This window comes from Xiphophorus hellerii, chromosome 12 (genome assembly GCF_003331165.1).
Source record: "Xiphophorus hellerii strain 12219 chromosome 12, Xiphophorus_hellerii-4.1, whole genome shotgun sequence".
In the NCBI taxonomy this organism is placed as follows: Eukaryota; Metazoa; Chordata; class Actinopteri; order Cyprinodontiformes; family Poeciliidae; genus Xiphophorus; species Xiphophorus hellerii.
The window spans coordinates 28926854-28950542 of NC_045683.1; the positions used below are offsets into that span (position 1 = coordinate 28926854).

At 41.7% G+C, this 23689-nt stretch overlaps 1 protein-coding gene across 2 annotated transcripts in view; it reads left to right on the forward strand.

Annotated features, from left to right (window-relative positions):
• The window catches only part of unc5db (unc-5 netrin receptor Db), a 233589-nt gene that overhangs the window by 157394 nt on the left and 52506 nt on the right, over positions 1-23689 (forward strand). The window contains exons 7-9 of one of the 2 annotated variants that reach the window (XM_032578939.1): positions 11689-11853; positions 16042-16074; positions 20798-20983. In XM_032578939.1, the coding sequence (XP_032434830.1) occupies positions 11689-11853; positions 16042-16074; positions 20798-20983 (384 nt within the window). The remainder of the gene's footprint in view (positions 1-11688; positions 11854-16041; positions 16075-20797; positions 20984-23689) is intronic. The other variant, XM_032578941.1, reaches the window with a different exon arrangement.

The window sequence follows — 23689 nt, forward strand, 5'->3', positions numbered from 1 at the left end:
ACTTTGTGTTGGTCTGACACAACAAATTCAAATCAAGCACACTAAGGTGTGTAGTTGTCAGAAGAAGCATGTGGGGGTGTAAAATTCTTCTGTCAAGTCCCTGTAAATGAGCTCAATATCCTGACTCAGCAGCATTACAGATGACCGATATTATAGACTGTAAGACACCGATCGAGTGGTGACCTCACTGTGTCCCTAATGGTGCTGGACTGAGAAGTGCTGCACCAAGGAGAATCCAAAACCACGAAGGGATTTACTGTGCAAGTTAAAATGATTAGAGGAAGTTGAGAGAGGATAGCAGTGTGTGATACACAGGGAGAGGTAGAAGAAGCTGCAGGACTCGATTAAACGAGTTCATGTCTCCCAGCAGGAAATATGGAGAAACTTAGGCTGCGTTCACACAGCAGGCGAACTCGACCCACATCTGACTCTTTCAGGGCAGCCTGAACGCCTCAGTTTGGATCTTTTCACCTCTCAAAATTCTTGTTTGAGCCACTTCCATATGTGGAACTCAGTCGGACAGTTATGCGATATATTTCAAAGAGTCTGCAGTCTGAACAGTTGTGTCGCATTTCATCCGACCTTTACGTTATTGACGTGAGACGTACATCATAACTCTATCAGAAAAACTGGAAAAAATCTGGATGTATTGGCTGAAAATTATGATTAGGAAATTATAAAGGAAGTGTATATCAGTGAAGCACATCATAGTCCACCAGTTTTAGGTCTGACAGATTTTCCTACGTGAACTGCAGTCAGTGCTCTACAAAAGCAAATTAAGAGCCAAACGAGCCAAAGCTCCCATCACTAAAGTGGACCATTGTTTGGAAAAAAAAATGCTTTAATGGTGAATCAGCAATTTCTGCATTCACATGTAAAATAAATATCACAATTTCATTTTCAAATTCTTGCACAGCAACAAAACTTACACAATGGGAAGCTCAACAGAGCCAGACGACTTACAATAGTTAGAATCTGGGAGACGATGCAGACGGGCGGCAGTGGCTGCATCAGGCTGAGGCGTTTCCTCTTCTTTTCCCGTTGACTATTAAGGGTACAAATAATGACCTTTATTGAAACAAGTTACATGTAAGGGTTTTAAAAAACTGGATTGTTTAAAAATAAAAAAAATAGATAGAGTCCAGCAGTTGAACAGAAACGTTCCCTTGTTTTCTTTTAATCATTCCTCTGTTGTGCCTTATTCAGCTTTTGTGTCCCGGTGAAATTTATACAGCTTGGTTGGAAACCATTAAATCAGCAGGAAAACCCTTGTGTTAGTTTCCCAGGCCTATTCACCAACTGCCAGAGACGGAGGAGGGGAACGCGTCAGGGCAGGAGCTGATAAACACTGGAAGTAACGGCTATGTGAACATTTTCACAAAGCTCCAATCAGACGGGGTAAATTGAAAAAGTTTTATAGATAAGTATATTCAGCGGCTGTCAAGGCACAGCAAGTATGCTTTCCATCTGTCTGCTTCTCTGATCTGAGAGTCTGTTATATCAGGATATTTGCAAGGAAAATATGTCAGAAATGTCTCGTTTAGCTGCAAGTGAATGCTTTACTACCTCTGAGCAGATATCGCCCCCTGTAGACCGCTCGGACTCACTATACTTGCTTTTTTGATTTACACAAGAAGAAACAAAAACACAACAGTGGTGCACCAAGAAAAGCCACCAGTCTTTAAAGGGGCGGTGTTATGTAAAATTGACTTTTTTTTAGCTCTACATCATGTTAGAATGTTACATCCTCATCAAAAAACATGCCTGGAGTGTTTGCTTCGATTCTTTCATGCATGTTTGAGAAATCCTTTAATCTCCCGTGGCAACCAGTCGGCTGTGCAAAACACTGAATTCCCCACTCAGCTCCTTCAGACTAGTCAGGAGCAATTAGCAAACACCTGGTGAAACTGTGCGATGACTGAGCTCATATGAGCTACTTCTCAGTTCAATGCTGGTTAAAACAAAAAAAAAGAAAAAAGATGTTGTGAAAGGAGTTTCAGAAACAACAGGAGTTTCTTAAAGAGACAGAGACCCAATTTCAAGGTGTTAAATTGCAAAATCAAATTTCTTCAGTCATATTATATATATATAGGTCATTTTTATAACAACTGAAGGTAGCATAGTTACTTGATTGTGCTATAAAATGGCACTATGTGCCTGGAAAACACATAATGCTGAAGTTTAAAAAAAACTGTTTATTGGCTTTTATTAAAGGAAACAATCAGAAAACACCTTTAAATGTGGTGGGGGTTTTTTGCAGTCGATGGTGGAGTGGTCAGGCTTGACACCTCAGAGAAAGATTTGGAGTTTTCCTGCTTTTCTCTGCATGTCTGGGTTTTTGAGGTCACCCAGTCCAACAGTTCAGAAATATTCGTGTTTAGGGCAAATTCCCTCAGGTGCAGCTATGATTGGCTGTTTTCTTTTGTGTTGGTTCTTTGATGAATTGCTAACAATCCCACGATGTACGCCTGTACCTCTCACCTGGAGGGGTTCCAGTAAATGAGTCTATTAAAAATAGTGTCTTTCATTTCACAGCAGCGCAGAGCGTAAAGGAGCCGATGAGGTGAATGAATGACTGGATCAGGGACTTGAACTTGGATCCGAAAAACTGAGGATTCCAAGCCTTTTTACGCCAGGCGTAAGCCCGACCATGTGGGCTCGGAATGTTACGTCGTCGTTTCCCTCGGAAGCGGAACTGTCTGAGCTCCAAGTTGGGAAAAACGAGAGGAAGGAACGCTGAGTCTGGAATTTCTAACAGGAACGGCAGATCTTGCAGAGGGTTCCCAATGTTAACATCCGATGCAATATGGATTCCAACCAACCATTTACAAACACTTCAGTAGTTCACATCTCAATAAATTAATTGAACATGTGTTTATAATTCGGTGTTTGACCAGCTGTCATGAGGAAACATTTACTTGTATTCGCTAGTGATAGTTAGCAACCAACATAAATAACTTGTTCTTTTCTGACTCACAACCAGAGGCACTAAATGTGGTAGTGATGTTGTTCTCAGATGTCAATCAAAGCATAAGCCTAGCTGGAAAAGTGCTTGAAATTGAGAATCTTTATCTCACTAGGTTTTTTTTTATCTATAATTGAAAAGTTTATATCTACTCTTTTACAGTCTGGGTCCATTTAGGAAAGTTGTGTATCTTGTAATTATCTGTCCCTGCATAAACCTTGTTGCAGTCTGTGAGTGTCATGTTTCTGTAAGATTATGCAAGCCGGATCATTTCTGAAAGGTGTTTGGGCAACTCGTCAAAAGTCATGAAGGAACAATGACTGCAGCCTAAAAACAGATAATAACATTAACCAGGTATTCTGTAGCTGCTATTATCCCTGGAGATGAGTCACATGTGAAATCATTTACCTACATGAATCGTCCTTACACAAGCTGACTGAGTGTGTGTTTGGAGGTCTTGCCACTGAAACACTGTCACTATTGGAGCAGAAGGTGTGCGCAGGTATGCTGATGGCTGGGGTGTGTGTGTGTGTGGGCATGCAGGGGTGTGTGTGTGGGCGTGCATTTGTTTCTAATACCTTGTGGAGACCATTTTTCTGACATGTACTACGTTGTGGGGACACACTGCTCCTTGTGGGGACCGAAGCCTGGTCCCCACAAGGGGAAGCGTTTTTTTTGGGTCAGGGGTCAGATTTAGGACTAAGGTGTGAATTGAGTTTTGGTTAGGGTTAGGGTAAAGGTAAGGTTTAGGCTGTAGAAATGAATGGAAGTCAATGGAAAGTCCCCGCAAAGATAGCTGCGCAAACATGTGTGTGTGTCATTGACACCTGTCCAACGTATCAATTTGGAGGGGAATATGTCTTTAAGTTGGATTAAATCGGACTGACTGGTTTTGGTTTCATATTTATGTTTGTCTCTGACATCTCAGTTGGTTAGGGCTCCATGTAATCTGTTTTTTTTGGTTTGTTTGTTTTGTTTTTTTTTAGCAAACTCTGCCTCTAGTGTCTTCAGTTTTATGACACATACTTTTTTTCATTCTAGCTATATTTTAGCCATGCGAAAAGCGTGTAATTATGGAGTGAAATAAATTGATTAAAACCAGTAGACAGACTTCCATATTTTTCAATGCTTTTTATGTTCAGCAGTATTTTGGGAAGGTAGTTTAAAAGTATTTACCTGATCCTTTTCTTTAAGAAGGAAAGAACATTACTTATGGGCAAAACAATGAATGTGGTATTTTATGTAAAAAAACAAACAAAACAAAAAAAACAAACAAGAAAAGAGCCAATTTTGTGAAATAAAAATGCTTTCGATTTGAACTCAGCTGGAGAATATTTCCCATAAAGACAGATGGTAAAACCGTGTGAAGACATGCACACTGCTCATTTTTCATCTCTCTTATCAGCCGTAGACATCTCCATTGAAGAATGATGATTGTCAGTCTTTTTGTGTTTAGCTCTTGTGTTCTGACAGCCATCCCCCGCCCCCGGCCCTTCCACCTAAACACCCCCGGCTGCAGTGCTTTTCTAAAAACGACAAGGCTTATTCTGTTTTCCTGAAGGATTATTTGATTCGACACGGTTAGCGACAAAATCTTCCAAAAACTCACGCTTTGGTTCTACTAATTTAGATAAATTTTCAAGAGCTACCAAACATGTGCGGCCTGCGCCAGCCTGCTCCTTCTTCCTGTTTCTAATGTGACGCTTCGTTTTAGGGGGGTGGGGCATCTGTGTTTCGGCCATGAGCTTTTTTTCATGGCTGGTCATTGGAAAAAGGTGGATTTGGATGCTAAAACAAGACAATGATCCACAACACAATGAAAAAATGACCTTTTGTTATAGAAGTACAACTAGCAACAGTTGAAAACTAAAAGAAGGTTGCAGAGAAATCATCTCTCCTCTCTGTCCACTGATGTCAGGATTATTGAGCCTCTTAAAACTGCAGTATGCAACTTTTAGGCTCTAGATGCTGTCATTCATGCTCGTGTACGCACCGCTCAACGTGCTAATGGCAGAGAAACAACTTACCATTACAGGAACAGTGTTCATTCACCATCAAGCTAACTAGCATGGCTAAATCACTTGGAGAAGACACAGTATCTTGATTTCTTTCAGAGATTATCTGCCATATACTGTGAAGACATGGTGATAATTTGAACAAATACGTAAAAAAACCAAACAAAAAAAAAAACCTAATATCTATATAAGTAAAGTTACATACTGCAGCTTTCAAGAGGATCTTAAACATGCAGCTTAGTAAGATGGCCAAAGAATTTACAGTAACTTTAAGCTTAAGTATCTTGTCCATAACATCAATAAGACATCAAGGACCTGTCAATGTCAACTTTTTATCTGGGTCAGAATGGCAGTTATTGTTTTCATTTTGCTTTATAATAAGAACAGCACAATTTGGCTAATAATTGGCTTCATCTGACCACTAATAGTGAGTGACACTTGTTGTGGTATCAGTCATATTCTGATCGGGGTGACTGAATTTGTGCCAGACTGTAGTGTGTAACCTGATGAGCCCTGCTGTTTGGTTTTCACAGCGTTGCCATCAGACAGCGAAAGATGCTGACCAATCAAAGTATCTGATCCAATATAATATGGAAGTCACTTTCAGGCGTGAACCGAAGGCAGGACATTTTTTTTTTAACACTTGGTCAATGGAGAGAACATTTGCCCTAGGAGACAATTTTTAAAACGGCACAAATATATGAAGTTGTAGTGAGGATTTGCTTGTCAGGTTTGATGAAGTATTCTTTGTTTTCCTTGAACGTTGACAAGACGAAGGAGATGATCGTCGACTTCAGGAAGAACCGGCCCAGCCACGCTCCACTGCTCATCAACAGCTCGGCTGTGGAGGTGGTCAGCAGCACTAAATTCCTGGGGGTGCACATCACAAACGACCTCACCTGGACTGTGAACACCACGTCTCTGGTCAAGAGGGCACAGAAACGCTTGTATTTCCTGCGGAGGATGAGAAGAGCACACCTGCCCCCGCCCATCCTCAAGACGTTCTACAGAAGCACCATAGAGAGCATTCTGACCAGCTGCCTCTCTATGTGGTGTGGAGGCTGCAGCGCCTCCGACTGGAAGAACGTGAGGAGAGTGGTGCGGACAGCAGAGAGGATCATCGGGGCCCCCCTTCCCTCCATTCAGGACATTTCATCCCAGCGCTGCGTGTCCCGAGGCCGAAACATCGTCAGTGACCCCTCACACCCCCACCATGGACTGTTCTCCCTGCTGCCCTCTGGAAAGAGGTTCCGCAGCATCCGGTGCAGGTCCACCAGGTTCCGAAACAGCTTTTTCCCACTTGCCATCAGACTGCTGAACTCTTAACTGGACCGCACTCAAAAACTGGTCTCCACTTCATACCTTGCACATGTACATAACTAAATAACTTCTATTTTACTGTCAGTCCTGCACTTTATATTTTATATTTATATTTATATTTATATTCCGGAGTAACCTCATAACATTGGAACCTCAAAACATTGTCCTGAGCCGTATGCAACTAAATTTCGTTCTGTATACACCCTGTGCATGCAAAATGATAATAAAGTCAGTCTAAGTCTAAGTTGTTTTGCATGTTGTGCCTCAGGCCAACATTCTGCAATAAGGTGCTTCTTGGAGAGACACGATGCTGATAGTGTGTTTGAATCTAATATGCTATTTGATCAATTTCTGGACAAATCTACCTGCAAGTGTAGCAATATTTTTATTTTGATTAAATCTGAGGAGGCGGGGGTTCAGCACATTTGATCAGACATACAGTTCATCCAGAAATGATACAGTGTTTCAATGTTAGAGTCTTATTTTAAATTATATTTAATACATCTCCTCAGAATTCTACAAATAAATACGCCGTTATGACACGCCGTCAACACTCGATGACGTCGAGTGTTGCCATGCAACTATGCTAACACCTGCAGCGCTCTGTATTCCTCAAAAACAATTTCAGTTTACATAAAACATGTGCGTCTCTGTTTCGTATCATAGAAGAAGTTTCACACAGTGACTTGAATCTCGATATGACACAAGGCAACGCAAACCTAAACCCTGGTTATGTCATACATGTAAATACATTTTAAGTTTGTTTTTTTTCTTGGTTTCAGAATTAACCCTTTTTTTCCCAGATTGTTTTATTGCTTTACTGTTTATTGTTCTCTCACAGTTGCCTGTTTCCATCAAACTTTGTGCTGCTGTATAAATGCTCTGCTTCATGTATGTATCTCACACAAAGCATCGTGTTATGAGAACCACACACTTCCAGGGTGGATACTAACGGCAGCTCCTTGATGTTGACACTAGTTTGCTGTAGTGAAAGAAATTGTGTTGCAGTTTTAACTGCAACTATCTGGAGTTGAATGAATGGCTGAATCTGTACTGATTTAGCTACTGAACAGTTCATTTAAACTAGTGGATGACCTTAAGCCGTATTTATGGTAAGTGAAGCAGAACTGTGTTGGAAATAGGCAACTAAACTAACAACGATCAAAGTTGGAGCTCCTGTTTTTACACTACCGTATTCAGCAGTAACTTTTATGTTTCACAAAAGTTTATGTCCTCTACCATAGCTGTTGTAAATCTGCTTTTTCTTCTGTTTGAGCGTGATAAAGCCGGTTGGACTGCGAGTTTGGGTTGGACATGTTTTGGCCCCGACACTGAATATGAAATGTTCTGCATGCTGTATGCAAATCATTGAGCCTTCACAGATGTACTCTTAGATCACAGTATGCATAATAAATATTCATGACAGCCAAATGCAATGTTCAAACACAACGAGAAGCACTTAAAGCGTTACTGATTTTTAGAAAGAAAACTTTCAAATAGCACATGTTTAAATGTCTTTTCAATAATCACCACACATTTTTAAACTGTTGTTACATTATCATCTTTATGAGTTTACATAAATAATCGTCTTGATCCAGGTTATTCTTCAGGGTTGAACTTTAATGTCACCAATCAATAACAGTGATGAGTGGGAGTTATATGCTATATGACGATGTATGTTTGTTCATTTGCACAATGTCTAGTTAGAATTGCAACATGCAAATGAAAATGACTCGAGGTGCCACCTTGGCTTTTAACACAATATAGAAATATTAACTAAGATATAAATAATGTAGAAAAACTTCATCTTGTGAATATTTTCATGTTGGCAGGTTGTACAAAACATTACCATGAATAAAGTAGGACTGAAACGACTAATCAGATGAATCAATTATTAAAATAATTCTCAACACCCTGGAGTAACGACAGACTCAAAAAAAAGGCCATTTGCTGCAAAGACGTATTCAGAGCAGTGATTCATCTAAATCACTGCTCAAAAATAAATATACATTTTGCATTTAAGTTTAAAAAAAAACACATTTGTCTATAAATGTTTTTGCCAAAACACCAGGAGTAGCACAGTTTTTGCTTCGCCCGATTCAAATTCACCAAAGTAACGTCATGTTTTTGCAATGTAGGCAATGAAATGTTCATTTTCCTATTTAGATTGTCACTTATATAACAAGACATTTTTCATCAACATTAAGAAATGGTTCGCTTAAAAGAAGCTCCTATATCTTGCTGAAAAGTTACGTGTGAAAAGTTAGTTTTATCTTATTTGAAGTGCATTATTTGAAATTAGACCAAAAATACTTGGTAAGATTTTGTGTTGTTTCAGTGAGGGAAGGTCAGCCTGGATGATCGTCTCTGCAGACCTGATTGTTTGTTGTTGTCTGGACCGGTCCGGTCCGGTCCTGCTCTGTGGACTAGCCAAACCGCACAGTGATGGACAAACGCAGGGCAGACCGAATAACGGTGTAGAAGAAGAAGAAGAGCAGCCAAGTCGGACTCTGCTGGTTCTTCTTCCCAGGAACAGGAAGTGATAAACACTTTTTGTTGAGGATGGTGAGTGGGGGAAGGGGAGGAGTTCTCTGGAGGTCCAGCCTCATTTCTGCTGTCTTGAGCAGATTAAACTCCAGGTGGTTCTGACCACACCACTGGTCCTGCCAATCTGCCCACCTGTCTGGATGCAGACTCACCAGTGGGTCAGACCAGTCAGTGGTGTCATCTGCAGACTTCAGGTTCTGTCATTGGCTGCATTTCCATTACAAATGTTCGCAAACCTTTTTCAATGTTCTGCTAATATCAAAACAAAAACAATTTCGCAATTCCAGTGACATTAAACTCACACGAGAAGAAGCTCGAATGATAAGTAATTCAAAATCACGGCAGCGACAGACATAAACAGTTATATGAAATATGTTCATAATTCAGCCATGGTGCTGCTAGCGCTCATCCTCTATCAGCCAATCAGAGGAGATTATTCAGGTGTTAGAGCAACAAGCCCCGCCTACTTGGGATCCGCTACGAGGCGTTTTGAGGACTTTTGTGTTTGGCGATGAACTGTGTGACGCTGCGAGAGCTCTGGTGGAGCCAGCAGTGACATCCGGCTGCTGATCACATGACTCACAGGATGTGAAAAAGTGTTTCAGTATGTCTGGAAAAACTTCCTTAATGTATTTCCACTTAAGTGAATTTCTTTTTATAATTTTAATTTGCACAATTTTTGTAGTTAATGGAAACACAGCTGCTGTGTACAGGGGGAAGGGAGAGTGGGGAGACACCGCTGCCCACTGGGCAGGTGAAGATGCTCCCCAGCCTCACTTGCTGCTGCTGGACAGTCAAGAAGCCGGTCAGCCACCGACAGCTGGAGGCCGGTGTCTGGTGTTCCCAGAAACTTGCCTGAACGTCGACAGCGGCACGCGGCAGTGAGGGAAGCCCGGTTCTGCTCTGTTGTCATCATCGCTCTGTGTCACTGTGGGAGGAGGAAGAAGCGGACGAGGTTGAAGCGTAGGCAGGAATAAACATCTCTTGGCAGGTGAAGTCAGTTTCATTTTGGAACGTTGTGCCAAGTTTGGCCTGAATGTGGGACAAATACAGAGGATAGAGGCCAAATGTCTAGAGGTAACAAGCAGCTGATGGTGAAGGAGTGGTGGATCGTTTGGGGAGAGAAAGCCATTTGGAACAAGGCAGGAGCTTTAGTTGGGGGCTGCTGACGATGCAAATGGGAAATAATAGCTGAGAACGCAACGACAAAGTTCGGCAGGTTTCAGTTTGACGCTGTTGGTCAGCTGGTGACGGACGAGCACGGTCCACAGAATCACAGGTGAATAACACACACTCGCTCCACAACAGCGGTGGCTCAGCCTCGCTCCGCTCACACGCTCCCAACATGCAAGCGGTCTCACTAGCATTTTAAGTAGCAAAGGAGGAAAATCGCAAGAGGCAAAAAAAAAAATTCACAATGGAAAAAGAGCCCACTCCACCACCCACACCGCTCTGAGGCGAGGGGGTATCACAACCGCTGCCAGAAGTCCTCCGGCGCCATCTGGTCGCCCAGTATTTGTTAAGCTAAGCATGATGAGCTCTTCCTTGATCAGATGACGGAGCGCAGAGGAAGATCCGCTGCTATTAGCATGCGCCAGGCTGTCTTGGTTTCATAGCCTCGCATCAAATCTCATTATATAAACAGGCCCAGGGGTTAATGAGGAGAAATGTGTCTCAGGCTGTCCCACCGCACCTGGCTGTGCATTATCTGCCACACCGAGCCTGCATGTGCAGCTGCTGCAGAAAAACATCCACTTTCTGTAAATATGGCCGCATGGCGCTTGTCTTTACCCCTGGCTCGCTTCTGTTGCCAAATCCGTAACATAACGCACACGTTCTGTGCCAAAAAAGGCGTGGCGCTCTGGGGACCAAACCTAGAGATTAGAGTCACATGCAGAGTGAGAAGAGAAAAGCTGCTGCTGAGAGCCACAAAACAGAAATGTTCAGAGTTTTGCTCCCCAGAAATTATTCGCCAACAGCTGCGGAGGTTCAAACATCCTGTTTCAGTGAAGTGAACTCAAGATAGTTTCTTGTCATCAGATCAGCTGTTGACAGAACAACTGATATATGAATCTGTTTTCATTTGTCCAGATAAAAGATAAGGTCGTATTGCTAAAGTGCCAGGGTTTGTTGAGGTTAGTCCAGGGGTCTGCAACCTTTCCAATCCAAACTGCTATTTCTACCTTCAGTCCTGTTAAATAAAACTCCTTTAGAGACACAAAAATTACCTGACCCTTTAAAAAAGATAGAATCTCTGATTAGTAATCTACTAACTCTGTCAGATTCATAGAACCACAGTTGTATTTTTTATTTTAGGCTTTGAAATAAATAGAAACAAAACTTTTTGAAAAACGATAATGCTTCTGTGGGGTGACATAGTTATAATGTTATGACAAGAAACCTGTGTGATCCACAGAGTTCAACAATGACAACAGGAAGTAATGCAATAGGTCTTGCTCCAATTAAATGAAGCTGTGTCTCACTACTTCTGGTATGGTAATATTCTGTATGTGGCATGAGGAATTAGAGTACTATTGAATGTGCAGTACAGCAGCCATTATCCAAGGTCCCTTTTTGTTTTGTGACATAATGATAATCCTAATTTTTGGACACATTGGTTTTGAAATGTAAAAGATATATAACTAAAAAAGTGACGATCTTCACAAAAAGCACTCTAAGCATTACATGCATCACAGCTCCTTCTGATAATTCGGTTCATCTTCAAAAATGTGTTACAATTCTTTTGATTTTAACTGATTTTAGGGCCTCATATGTATGACTGCTTCTTAAGTCGTTGCCACCATTGTGACCGTCTGTGCCGTGTGCGTCTTCGCCTTTCAGTTGACGGCGGCTGGGACGAGTGGAGCGAATGGACGGCGTGCAGCAGCCAGTGCGAACGGCAGCGGAGTCGGGAATGCAACTCCCCGGCGCCCAGGCACCGAGGCAAGACGTGCGAAGGGAGCGGCAAGGCGACCGAGAACTGCACAGACGGACTGTGCACCCAGAGTAAGGGCCGTCTCCCCTCCGGGTGTCGCCATCATTTTCATCATAATAACCCCCTCTGTCACAGGACAGTTCATCACCATCATGTTGACCAGGCAGTGTGTCTGTGGACCGACAGGCTCTCAGTGCATGACAATAATAGGCTTTTTACCACTCACTCATATAATGCATGTCAAACTGAAATTATAAATGAAAAGTACAGACTATAATAAATCTGAGTCTGGCCCGCCATAGCTTTTTATGTGGCCCTCTAGATTCTAGACTAAACATTAAGTGTGCTTAAATATTATGGGATCAATTTCATCTGTTTACTGTCAAATTATATCAATCAGTCTCTCCAACTTCTTGAGAATTATCGTGGAAAAGTCACGCAAAACCAACAAATCCACACACTTTTTTGCACAAATACATAGTTGAGAGTTTATTGCAGATTTTTCTCAAAAATTGTCAAAAACTTTCTTACTTGTACTACTTTAATTGACGTAAGATTATATAACAGTCCATGGTCTATCCAACTAAATATTTGAGAACTAAGCTTTTATTTGCAGCTTTATGTTAGCTTGCTATATGCTAAAATTTATCAATCAAACCTATCCAGGAGCCTAAAAATCCTGTCAGCGGTTGTTTAAAGAACATCTACATCAGGAGCAGAGGTGACGTCACACTGGGTTAGAGAGCAGCAAATGTTGCACAGCTCTGCAGTTAAACAAGACTTCAATATCATTTCAAACCAAAGAGCTAACATTGCTTCTCGACTGACATGTTAAACCGACGTTAGTGTCTCAAATTTGTGGCCAGCTTTGATTTGTGCTGATTGCATTGCTAGCTGCGTCTGGCAGGTTTCATACGCTTTCCTGGTTTAGCAAACCTGAATGAGAGGAAACGGCAATAAGCATGTTGAAGAACCTGATGACACAATGAGAGGCTAATTAAGTCATGTGGACTATCTGCTGTAGCAAGTCTGCTGGACACCAGATTGGAGGGCTGCAGTTGAACACCGCTGCAGAGATAGTAGACTCTTACACCTGAACTGGATTTAAAAATAAATAAAAAAAACCTTCAGAATGTCCTGTGCAGAATCTCTGGTAGCTGTTAGAAATGAACTCACTAGGATAATATAAAGGGATTTCAAACCAGTAAGTTCAGCTTTGTGTTATCTGCTGAAGTCGTCCGGTTGTAGTTGTACAAATAAACAGCTGACATACAGTTCAGACCAAAAGTTTGGACACACAGTTGTGTCTAAACTTTTGGTCTGTATTGTACTTCCATACAAGACACACTTTTCCTTCTAGAAGTCGCTCGCAGTTTTTCGGCTTCCTTTGAAACGGCTCACTTGAAAAATGAATAATGTTTAGCATGCTTCCCTCATTGACAACTTCAACATGGAAGAGTGTTCTCTTCAGCTCAACTTGGTGACTTTTGGTACGATGCATTCACCAATTTGAAAAACATTAGTTTTTTTTTTTTTTGTTTCAGACACTCCAATCACCAGTAAGGCCTGGTTAAGGATACATTAATTCTGTTTTATTCAGCAGGTGATTTCTCTGTGCCTTTTTAGTTTGAACTTTAATAGTGCATCTGTTCATCATTCCATCCTTTTTTTTGGCATCAATTTTCCCCCTTTTTCAATATGAATGATGTTTTCTTTAATTCATTTTTTGAATAGCTTGTTACACCAGTGAGTCTGACCTCTGTGTTTCGTCTGCATGTCTCATTCGTTCTCTTCATGCTCCTTCAGAGTTATGACTGTTATGCAATGTTAGCATAACAGTCATTTTTAACCACAACCAACAGAGGGTCTTGTGGATGACAGAACTGATGGCAGTAATGTTAGCCTAAACACTAGAGTGTGGCCGACTTCCATGTTGCCGTCCCATAGTGGTAGCCAAACTCTACGCAGACAACACCGTCAACCACGCCGTCCTGCTGAGCCATATACCTGCAGTATTAGCACAAATCACTCTAGGGTGTTCAGATAACCGAAATCTAAAAGTATTTCAATCTAAACTCAAGTAGCTACATAAAACTTGGCATTTCACGTCATCATTTATTTAAAAAAAAAAAAAAAAAGATTACACCAAGATGAAAAAGTGAGTAGACAAGATGATTCAGCATCTACTTAGGATAGTCCTTCCTGTCTGACTCTATCGTCTCATGTTTGGGGGGACAGTGTGCTCCAGCTCATCGAGCATTGTGGGCTTCCATTTCTCTTATTGTCCCTCTACAGCCAGGCCTCATTGACTGGGTCACTGCAGCAGGTTGGTGTCTGCCTTTTCATTCATAATGTACATTTGCTTCTCTTTTGGGATGATTCTGCTGCTGCAAGCACATTACGTATATCAGAGTGTGTCACTGTTGCTCCTATGAGACAGGAGTACTGGTTGTGATCCAGATCTCCCAAAAAGTTGGAAAGAGAATTTTTCAGAAAATTTTCTGGACTCTGTCCTGAGTTTCAGTGGGTCCTTCGTGGACAGATGTTCCCGTTTGTCACAAAGGCAATTTAAAGGGCCTCACATACGTACCGCAACTTGCTGGGCTCTCTTGAACATCTTGAAGGCTTCTTAACTGTAATGTAATCCATGACTGAGTTTAATAATTGGGGAAAATATTTTTACAGATGGAGTGTTTTTAGCAAAAGTGTCCTTGTGTCCTTAAAAACGTATTAATATGACACACATTGAGATCAAAACAAAATCCTTCTTGAGTTGAGAAACTACAAAAACTAAAAACAACGTAAAATTTCAAGAGCGAGTCTGAAACTAAAGTATTAATCTTACGATGGTAGGATGGATCTCATACTGATACCAGCTTCGTATCGATTTTATTGATATTTTGGTTCAATCCACCCGCATCACTCCCACTACAGTAGTACCTTTGGACCTGGCACACAGTCGAGTCTCTTCCTGACTGTGAGGCAATCGTATGTGTTTTTTTACCTTTCTTATCTCATCCAATGAGATCATTTCCTTCTTTGTTACTCTATGTTCACACTGGAGTCTAAAGTGACCCAAATCAGATTTGTTTTTGCCCTCATGCGACCTGCACCTGATCTTTTCATGACACTCTGAGCCACACAGATCTGATTGTTTTTCCAATGCAACCCAGGCCACGTGGATATGCGGTCCTAAATGTGACTAAATGTTTCTGATCTTTTCAATTGTGACCTGAGTCTGTACGGCCAGGTCACATTCATCCGACCCGAATGACAAAAGTCACTATTTTTGCGTTGCGATATGTGGAAGCTCAAAGAAAAAAAAAAAACAACTATGGAGGACGATAATGAGGGTTTAAGCTGTCGATGTGCTGGTTCCGGTTGGACAACAACTTTAAAATCACAATATTTGTTCCACCGTTAACCATCCATGTTTTCTTCCCCAAACACTGAGTTGAGCACGCGCCTCTGACGTCGTTGCGTCCTCAACTGCGCAATGCGCGACATTTTCAGGTTGCTTGCAGCTCACACAGGAGATCACATACAAGTCGCAAGTATTTGGAAATTTGAACGACCACGCAAAAAAATATATACAGTACAGACCAAGAGTTTGGACACACCTTTTAATTCAATGAGTTTCATTGTACAGTAGATTCACACTGAAGGCATCAAAACTATGAATAACACACGTGGAAATATGCACTAAACAAAAAAGTGTAAAACAACTGAAAATACCCCTTATATTCTAGTTTCTTCAAAGTAGCAACCTTTTGCTGTGATTACTGCTTTGCACACACTCTGCATTTTCTTGATGAGCTTCAAGAGGTAGTCACCTGAAATGGTTTTCACTTCATAGGTGTGCCCTGTCAGGTTAATAAGTGGGATTTATTGCCTTATAAATAGTCATGAAAATAAAGAAAACCCATTGAATTAGAAAGGTGTGTCCAAACTTTTGGTCTGTACTGTATATATACATCTGATTTTACAAAAACATCTGAATTGATCATGAAAGCCTGCAGTGTGAACGTACAGTAGATTCCTGTCAGCGTTTTCCTGTGGTTGGACGAGGACAGCAACAGCGTCTTCCCCCCCATCATCAGTTTCTGTCCAGTCTCTGTGAACTCGATCAGCAGGAGAGCGTCCTCCCATTCAGGGTGTCTGCGTTTTCAGTCCTCACTTGTTAGTCACTTCACAGCACCTTGCACTTTAATCGCCACTTCCTCTCCTCTTTGTCTCATTCTATCTCTCTGTCTTTGCAGATCGAAAGCTGCTACATGATGTTAAACCTCAAAGTGAGTCTTCCTCTGTGGATTTCTTTCATCTTCTTCTCCCCCCATGCCCATTCCTCTCACCCTCCTTCCCCGACCCCTCCCATCTGTCACTTACGTGTAATTTACCCTGAAATCTGAGGGCAGGAGATGATTTAAATTTAAAGCTGGCAGGAAAAGAAAACAAGAAGAGTGACGGGCTCTCTTTCACGCTCCCAAGCACACGGCCTGGAAATAGAAACATCGCGAATTATCAACCGTTTAGTTCACCTTGATCTGAGCAGCTCCAGAAATTAACCCAGCAAACGCTCATTACGCATTCTCCGTCATTATTCAGCGGCTGACTTTTTATGACAACCGTGACATCACAGCTGTGTTTCTACTTTGAGCCAGGAGATGGATTGGTTGTGACAAGTGAACATGTGCTGCGTTGTGGAGGATTAATGGGCTGTAATCATTGCAAACGAGCTAATTTGTTCAGTTTACGGCACTGTCCTGCCATTCCTGTGGCAGCTCTCAATCACGCGCCAGACTCGGCCCGGTTAAGTGATTGCCAGCCTCTACTGTAGCCTGAGTGTTTTCATTAGCTCGCCAATTTAGTGTAAAATCTTGCCTTCTCCTTTGCCGTCAGGCTGTAAGTGTAGGTTGAATGAGAACAGGAAGTGCATTTTGCTGGACTGTGGCGACTGATCCTGGGGCAAGGAGCGATCTGAATCAGCTTCATTTAGTCTGCTTCTGACCGTCACCTCTACGGTCAGGTGATTTGCAATCACCTGAACACATTCTTGGGGGGAAAACACAGGTCAATAGGCACAAAGGAAGTTGGCTTCCAAACAAAGATTCTGTCTCAGCGACTACACTGTATAACGTATATAGAGTTAATACAAAGATTATGGAAAAGTGGAATTGTTAAAAGTATTACAGAAATTTTGTGGAGACAGAATTCCTTTTTTTCTCCCTAAGGACACATTGCATGTTCTTGTTTACATCTGGACATTTCACGCATGCGCACAACACTGGAGGCCTAAAAGACTATTATTTTACATGCCATCCACAGTGATGCTGCCATGGACAATGTTGTTAATAAAATGAATCCTGGAGATGTAGGTATTATTAATTCAGTGCAGCGCGTCACAGCAAAGGGAAAAATAACGCTTAAAAACTGTTGAAGAACAACTCAAAACCACTTGTGGTGTTTGTTTTTTTTCTTGCTCTTGTCGGCTTCACTGTGCTCAGACTTGTTACTATAGCAACTGACAACAGCGCCACTTATGCGTCAGGATTCAACACCGAAAAACACGCAAACATTTCCCGCACGAAGAGCAGAACATTCGGTCTATTGCAGTATTATGTTTTCAGGTTGGATGTTTATTTTGCGATTATTAGCACAATTATTAACTAGTGATTTCTGTGGCAGATTAGCTACCACATAGTAGCTAATTTAGATGAGCTAATTTCAACACTTGCTGATCTGTCAGAGTTGATCTGTAGGTCACCTGGAACACATCGAATTCCACAGCATATCTACATGCTGAGGTTGTCAAAGTAAAGCTAACATTACTGACCTACTTCCCTCTCCCTAGCTATTTATTTTTAAATTGAGACATTTTCCTGACCTTGTTATCTAGTTCTGATAGTATTGACAATTAGTAGCAAAACACTCTGTAGTCCCATTTTCTTTTACATATATCTCGCATACATTTAAGATTTAACACGTTGTATTGAAAACGTTACAGCTAACACCAATGGTAGTCGTCATCAGCAAGCAGCTTTTTTGCCCTCCAGCAGGAAGCTGGAGGGCGGGATCTTGCGCGTGACGTCACGCTGGAGCGTTTCTATACATTGTTCCAACAAGACCGGACTGAAAGGAAGTTACCGTGGAAACCCGTCATCTTGGTAGGAAACCAGTTACATTAGAGCAGCGTTAGTAACCTCATTACCAAGACTCAAATTAGATTTTGTGGCTTTTTCTTCTCTTCTGGGGAACCAGTTCAGTATCTAGCTATAACACATCTTACATAAATAGTCAACAAATCATTTGTATTTGCTGAGTCTTGCAATGAGGTGGAGGATGATGTAATCAACTGTGACAATGAGAATTGACCACATGTGGTTGCATTCTAAGTGTGTAACGTTGACCCGTGTCTTGAAAGGCTGTTTTTATTGTGAACGTTGTAAATGTAAATGTCAGAAATGGCAAAAAAAAGCATTAATAAAAAGACAAAAGCCTGTTTTTGTTTTTTGTTTTTTAAACAAGACCATGCCGTCTACTGCCCCCCTCTCTACTACCGGCCATGTGATGCATAATTAACAATAGGAATGTACATTTAAGCAAGTACTGCTTATTAATATGTGATAATATGGTGAACATGAGCACTGATTGCATGGCCTGAAGTGCAGCAGTGACTTTGAATGTAATTAAATTATTTTAGTTCAAGTGCAAGAAGAAATATATTTGCATATCTACAGTGTATTGCATACTTTACTGAGACTCTGGTGAAACTCTACCCTGTGAACCTGTTTTCCTTTGGTAAATCCAACAGATAAGATTACTGTCCAGACTTACCCTCGTTCCCGGAACCATGCTCTCTGATGATGTTTGCATTGACACTCGTCAGTTTAGGACTTAAAGGTTGTGGTTTTGATGGACTCTTTGTTTTGGATCAGACACGTTGAAAGTAATTCAGATTAACTGACTGGTAACTGACTGGTTTGCTGTATGTACAAAGCTATCTTTATTGAGGCAAATTATTTTGAATTTTTAAATATGTGCAACTTTTGAATTTGGGTAATGCATTACAAAATTGTAAAGCAATGTCCACTTTGTTGAAAAGAAAAATCTAAATAAAGACTAAAATGCAAAAGCTAATATTACGTAGTTCAGATGTTTCACAGCGGCTAGCTCCAGCAGAACGCTGACCAGAGCTGTGCCGTTTCTCTCTTCTTCATTGCTTTCTGTTCTTCAGAGACGCGTAATGTTTGCTAAATCATAGTCACTCTACTCCAGAAGTTGACGCATGTGCTCAAGGTTACACTTCTCCATGCTGAGTAGCTCTCTGAGTAGCAGGCGGCATGTCCGCCGGTCGAGATGTTCGGTGGTTGAGATGTTGGGACTTAAATCACAGGCCAATCAACGAATGCAGTCTGCTGTCAGTCAAATCTCTTCTGCACACTACATGGCTTGGCGTGGCTTGTACAAACTCTGAATGAGTGGCGAAAAAAACGGAGAATCGCTCAGAATCTGCTACAGTCTGACCAGGGCAGACTAAGACAGAACCAGTGAAAGCCTCTTCAGTGGAGAAACATGTTAGAGTAATGGAAGGCATGACGATTGGTTTCCATTTTGTTCGAGCTTTGAGAGGTAGAGCACGGGATTGCTCCAGCTTTCCGCTCTGTGTAATGCAGTCCTACTCCTGACAGAGTTTGCCCTTGAACATCTACATAATAACAGGCTTGGCTCTATCACCTTGCATCATGCCCTTTTCACTCTCTGTGGGTCTTTATTCATACAACAAAGACACTCCTCTTTAATCTTTAAGACGCTTTCATCTCGGAAAATAAATGACTGATTCCAAGTAATGTGATAAGAATCTTACATTTAACACCACGGAAAAAATAAAACCTCAACTCTCTACACTAACTCTCCTGCTTTAAAGGAGACGGTCACCTGATGATTAATTAATCATGTGTCTTTGGAAAGCACCGCCATTACAGCAACCCCATTTAAACTCCAAAGGTGTACTCTGTTTGTCCCATGACTGAAAAAGATGTCGTAGTATAAAGCACCAACGAATCCAGTTTCACTGGGTTAGAGGTTTTAAGTTTGATGTGAAGTGCTGACACCAGACAGAACTGATCCATGGTGAATTGTACCATCGTTCTTCTCATCTTAGATGACCAGCATCAGTGGATGTGGTCTTCTGCTGCTGTAGCCCGTCTGCTTCAAAGTTGGTTGTACTGAGTGGTTGCTTGAGCCACGGTTGACTTCCCGTCTCAAACCAGTTGGTCAGATTTTCCCCTTTGTCATCAACAAGGAATTTTGTCCTAGTAACAGGTAGAAACAGAATATTTTCTCTTGTTGGGATTGTCCTGAGGAATTGGTGTATTGGGGGAAAAGCTTCTGAAATACCAAAGAGCACACCGCCTTCAGTCAGTTAAATCTCTCTTCTACATTTTGATGTTCGATTTTTACCTCCAGCTGTCGTTGCCATGTTTAAAAGCAATTGAACAGGTGTAGCTAATGAAGTGCCAAGTGAATCTGTAGACCCTAACAAGATGAAGATTCTGTGCTGTTGTTTTTCTAGGGCTCTTTATGTCAAAATCAATGCAGCAAACTAAGCGTCTATGTGTTTACTCCACATAGTTGAACTCTATTATGTACAACAACAATGTAACTCAGCCGCCCACACTCCAGTTCAGGTGAGCTCTGTTTCTGGCAGGTAATGTACACCAGGTAGGGAGGATGAGTGACCTCCAGAGGTCATGGATGTTTTCCTTCCTCCGAGTCTACACCCCCACGTTTTTCTTTTGTTTTTAAAAGCTCACTTCAGGTCATGCTAAAGTCACGCACATTTCACAACCTGCTCAAACACACTGGTTTTAGCCTCAACATAAGCAGTACAAACAAATCAAATTGGGTAGAACTATTATGTTCAGCTTACATAACATTAAAAACACAATAGACTGTTTAAAAACGGAGGAAGTTTACTTCTGTATGAGAACTCTTTCCTGTGTTTGTGTCTTACAGACATGGAGAGCTCCATCGACGTGGCTCTGTACTCGGGTCTCGGAGCAGGAATCGTCGCCGTGGTAATCCTGGTTGTGGCCGTCATGCTGTACAGGAAGAGCCACAGCGACTATGGCGTTGATGTCATTGACTCTTCGGCTCTCACTGGGGGTTTCCAGTCCTTCAACTTCAAGACGACCAGACAAGGTGAAGCTACTTCTTCTCCTTGCCTTGTGTGTTGTGGCGTTGAAAAAAGGCCAGCTGTAAAGAAATGGAGAAAATGCATAATTGTTTTCCATGATTTCAGCATCTAATTTGATTTTAAAAATTTCATAATTTAATTAAAACTGGTCCTATGAGGATGACCTTCTGAATTATAACACATTGTCAAATAAATCTTGATTAAATTATTCTGAAACTATGTTGGACTGCTGTCAGTTTGAGATCTGTTCGTTAGTGCAGACAGAGCATCTGCACAGCATAGCATGAGAGTAGTAATTGGGCATTACTGATAACATTTCAAAGCACTCACATTTAATACATTTGATGTGTTTGTGATGTATACACCAATCAGACATAACATTATGACCATTGAAGGAGCTTTTAATGAAAGATATACTGTAATTCTCCCTACTGGCTGCTTTTGTGATTCTATTGGATTATAATTATAATTGAACAAAGTGTTTTAAAAATGGTGGCACGAGTGAGTCAAGCACTTTGCAAGTGTAATATCTGAATAGACAATCATACTGTTCCAACTCAGAAAATTACACTTGGTTATATTTTACAGTAATGATATGAGTTATTCATCTTAATGCAGATTTTCTGAAGTCTGCTCAGAGTCTTCCTGTTGGCTGTGATGTGGTCCTGCTTGCCTGAACCTTTTGAGGCAGGGCATATCATCCTCAATGGACGAGGCCAACTCCATTATTTAGAAATATTTTTATGAAACAGTGTGTCCTCCAGCTAAACTACACACACACACACACACACACACACACGCACCCCTTCACACCAGAAAACATGGTTTAGTGGCCACTTAGTTTCATTACTCTGGTTTGAGATTTCCATTGTCGCTTCTTCTGACAATGGACAAGAGTGAGCGTGGGGCCCCTGACTTTCTTGCAGCTACGCATCTCCAAACACAACAAACTGATGCTGTGTGTCTTCTAACACCTTCCTGTCAGAACCGGTATGAACTTCTTCTGCAGCTGGAGCCAGCTTTCTGTTGACATGTGCATCAGTGAGCTTTGGCCACCCATGAATCTGTTGCCTGCACAACATTGTTGCTTCCTTAGATGACATTTGATAGATACTGACCTCTGCGCTCCACCTGCTAGTCTAATCCAGTGTTCTGACAATAAGACCATAAAAAAAAAGCATAATTATAACCACAATTCTATACACTGCGGCTCATATGCAGTCAAAAGGTGGAACTCATAAATTTGCAGCAATATGGTGTTATTTCGCTGCCGGAGTGACGGAGGGAAGAGAAGAGGAGAAACAGCTTCAGCAAGGATTAAAACCTGCTGTTGTGATCATTTCATAGTGATTACACAGGGACAATGCATTACAATCACTTCAAAAATCAGAGAAAGTTTGTAACATACACATATTTCTTTTCAAAAAAGTGGTGCAGATGTGTCTGAATAGAGCATAAAGCACACACACACACACACACACACACACCCCCACACACACACACACACACACATGCAGCAGAATCCTACAAATCTGTTATGATCCCTTCACAGCAATCCTTCCGGTCAAAGTAAATGAAGTATTTTCTCCCTACAAGGGTGATTTCATGGGGCAAATTTTTACCCTATGTAGTTGTTTGTAGTTCATTAAATGGCGTGGAAATGGCAAACAATACCAATAGCCTCAGAAAGCTACGCTGCCTCCTGCCAAAGATTCCTGTAGTGGAAACTAGAGGATATGGAACAGTTGACTTTGAGCCAAAGGTCCTTCCCAGAAGACAAAGACCCAAAACAGGCAATTAGAGATACATCGATGGGGATCACTTCATGATCGTGTGTTCTTATTTTGGACATCTGTCAGAGGCCTTAAGTATGTGCCTGACTGCTGTGTGTGACCTCTCAGAAATGTGACATTTATGCCAAAATGTTTGGCAACTCCAAATAAGCCCATGCCAAGCATTATATAGCTGATTTGTGGTGATGCTGGAAGGTTTTTTACCTAAGGCAGCTGATGTTCTTACCTTGACACCCAAGGCAGATACATAATAGTGTGACAAGGGTATAAAAAATAGTGTCATCAACAGAGAGCAAGCACAAGGCCAACAGGCGACGTCACAAGAAAGAGACAGAGAAAGAGACAGAGAGAGAGAGCTCTGCGGTGCGATTGATGGCGTTTGCCAGCATTAAGCAGAACGGGCTGCACCCTCCCTATCGCTGTGAGATTTATGCCTCAATAATCAGTGAAAGGACCTGTCCATCTGTTTTGACAGACCTGCACCTCTGTTATTCTGTTGCAGGAGATAATCAATCTCTGATAGACAACAGCAGCACTCCGCCCGCCTCCCTCTGGACAGTGCGTCCGACTGTCGGAAACACCAATCTTCCACATCAGATTACAGCAGCATGAACCCACTGATGGATAAATGAGGGGTTTGGGGGGGTGGAGGTGGGGTGGGAGGGGTATGGAACAGTGAGCATCAATTCAGTTTTTGTTGTGTGCAGCAATAACTTCTGTAGCCCATGTGACTGCTGCTCTCCCAGCACAGCCACGCTGCAGGCATTCATATTGCAGGACACTTCTGGGTTACTGCTAGTGATAGCCATTGTGGAGACAGGTGATCCATCCAGCCAAGGGTTCCCCCTTCCAGGCATCCAGAGGCCTGGAGAGCTGGTCATGACCCCCTCCCCCCCTCTCCTGTCCTTCCTCCCCCAC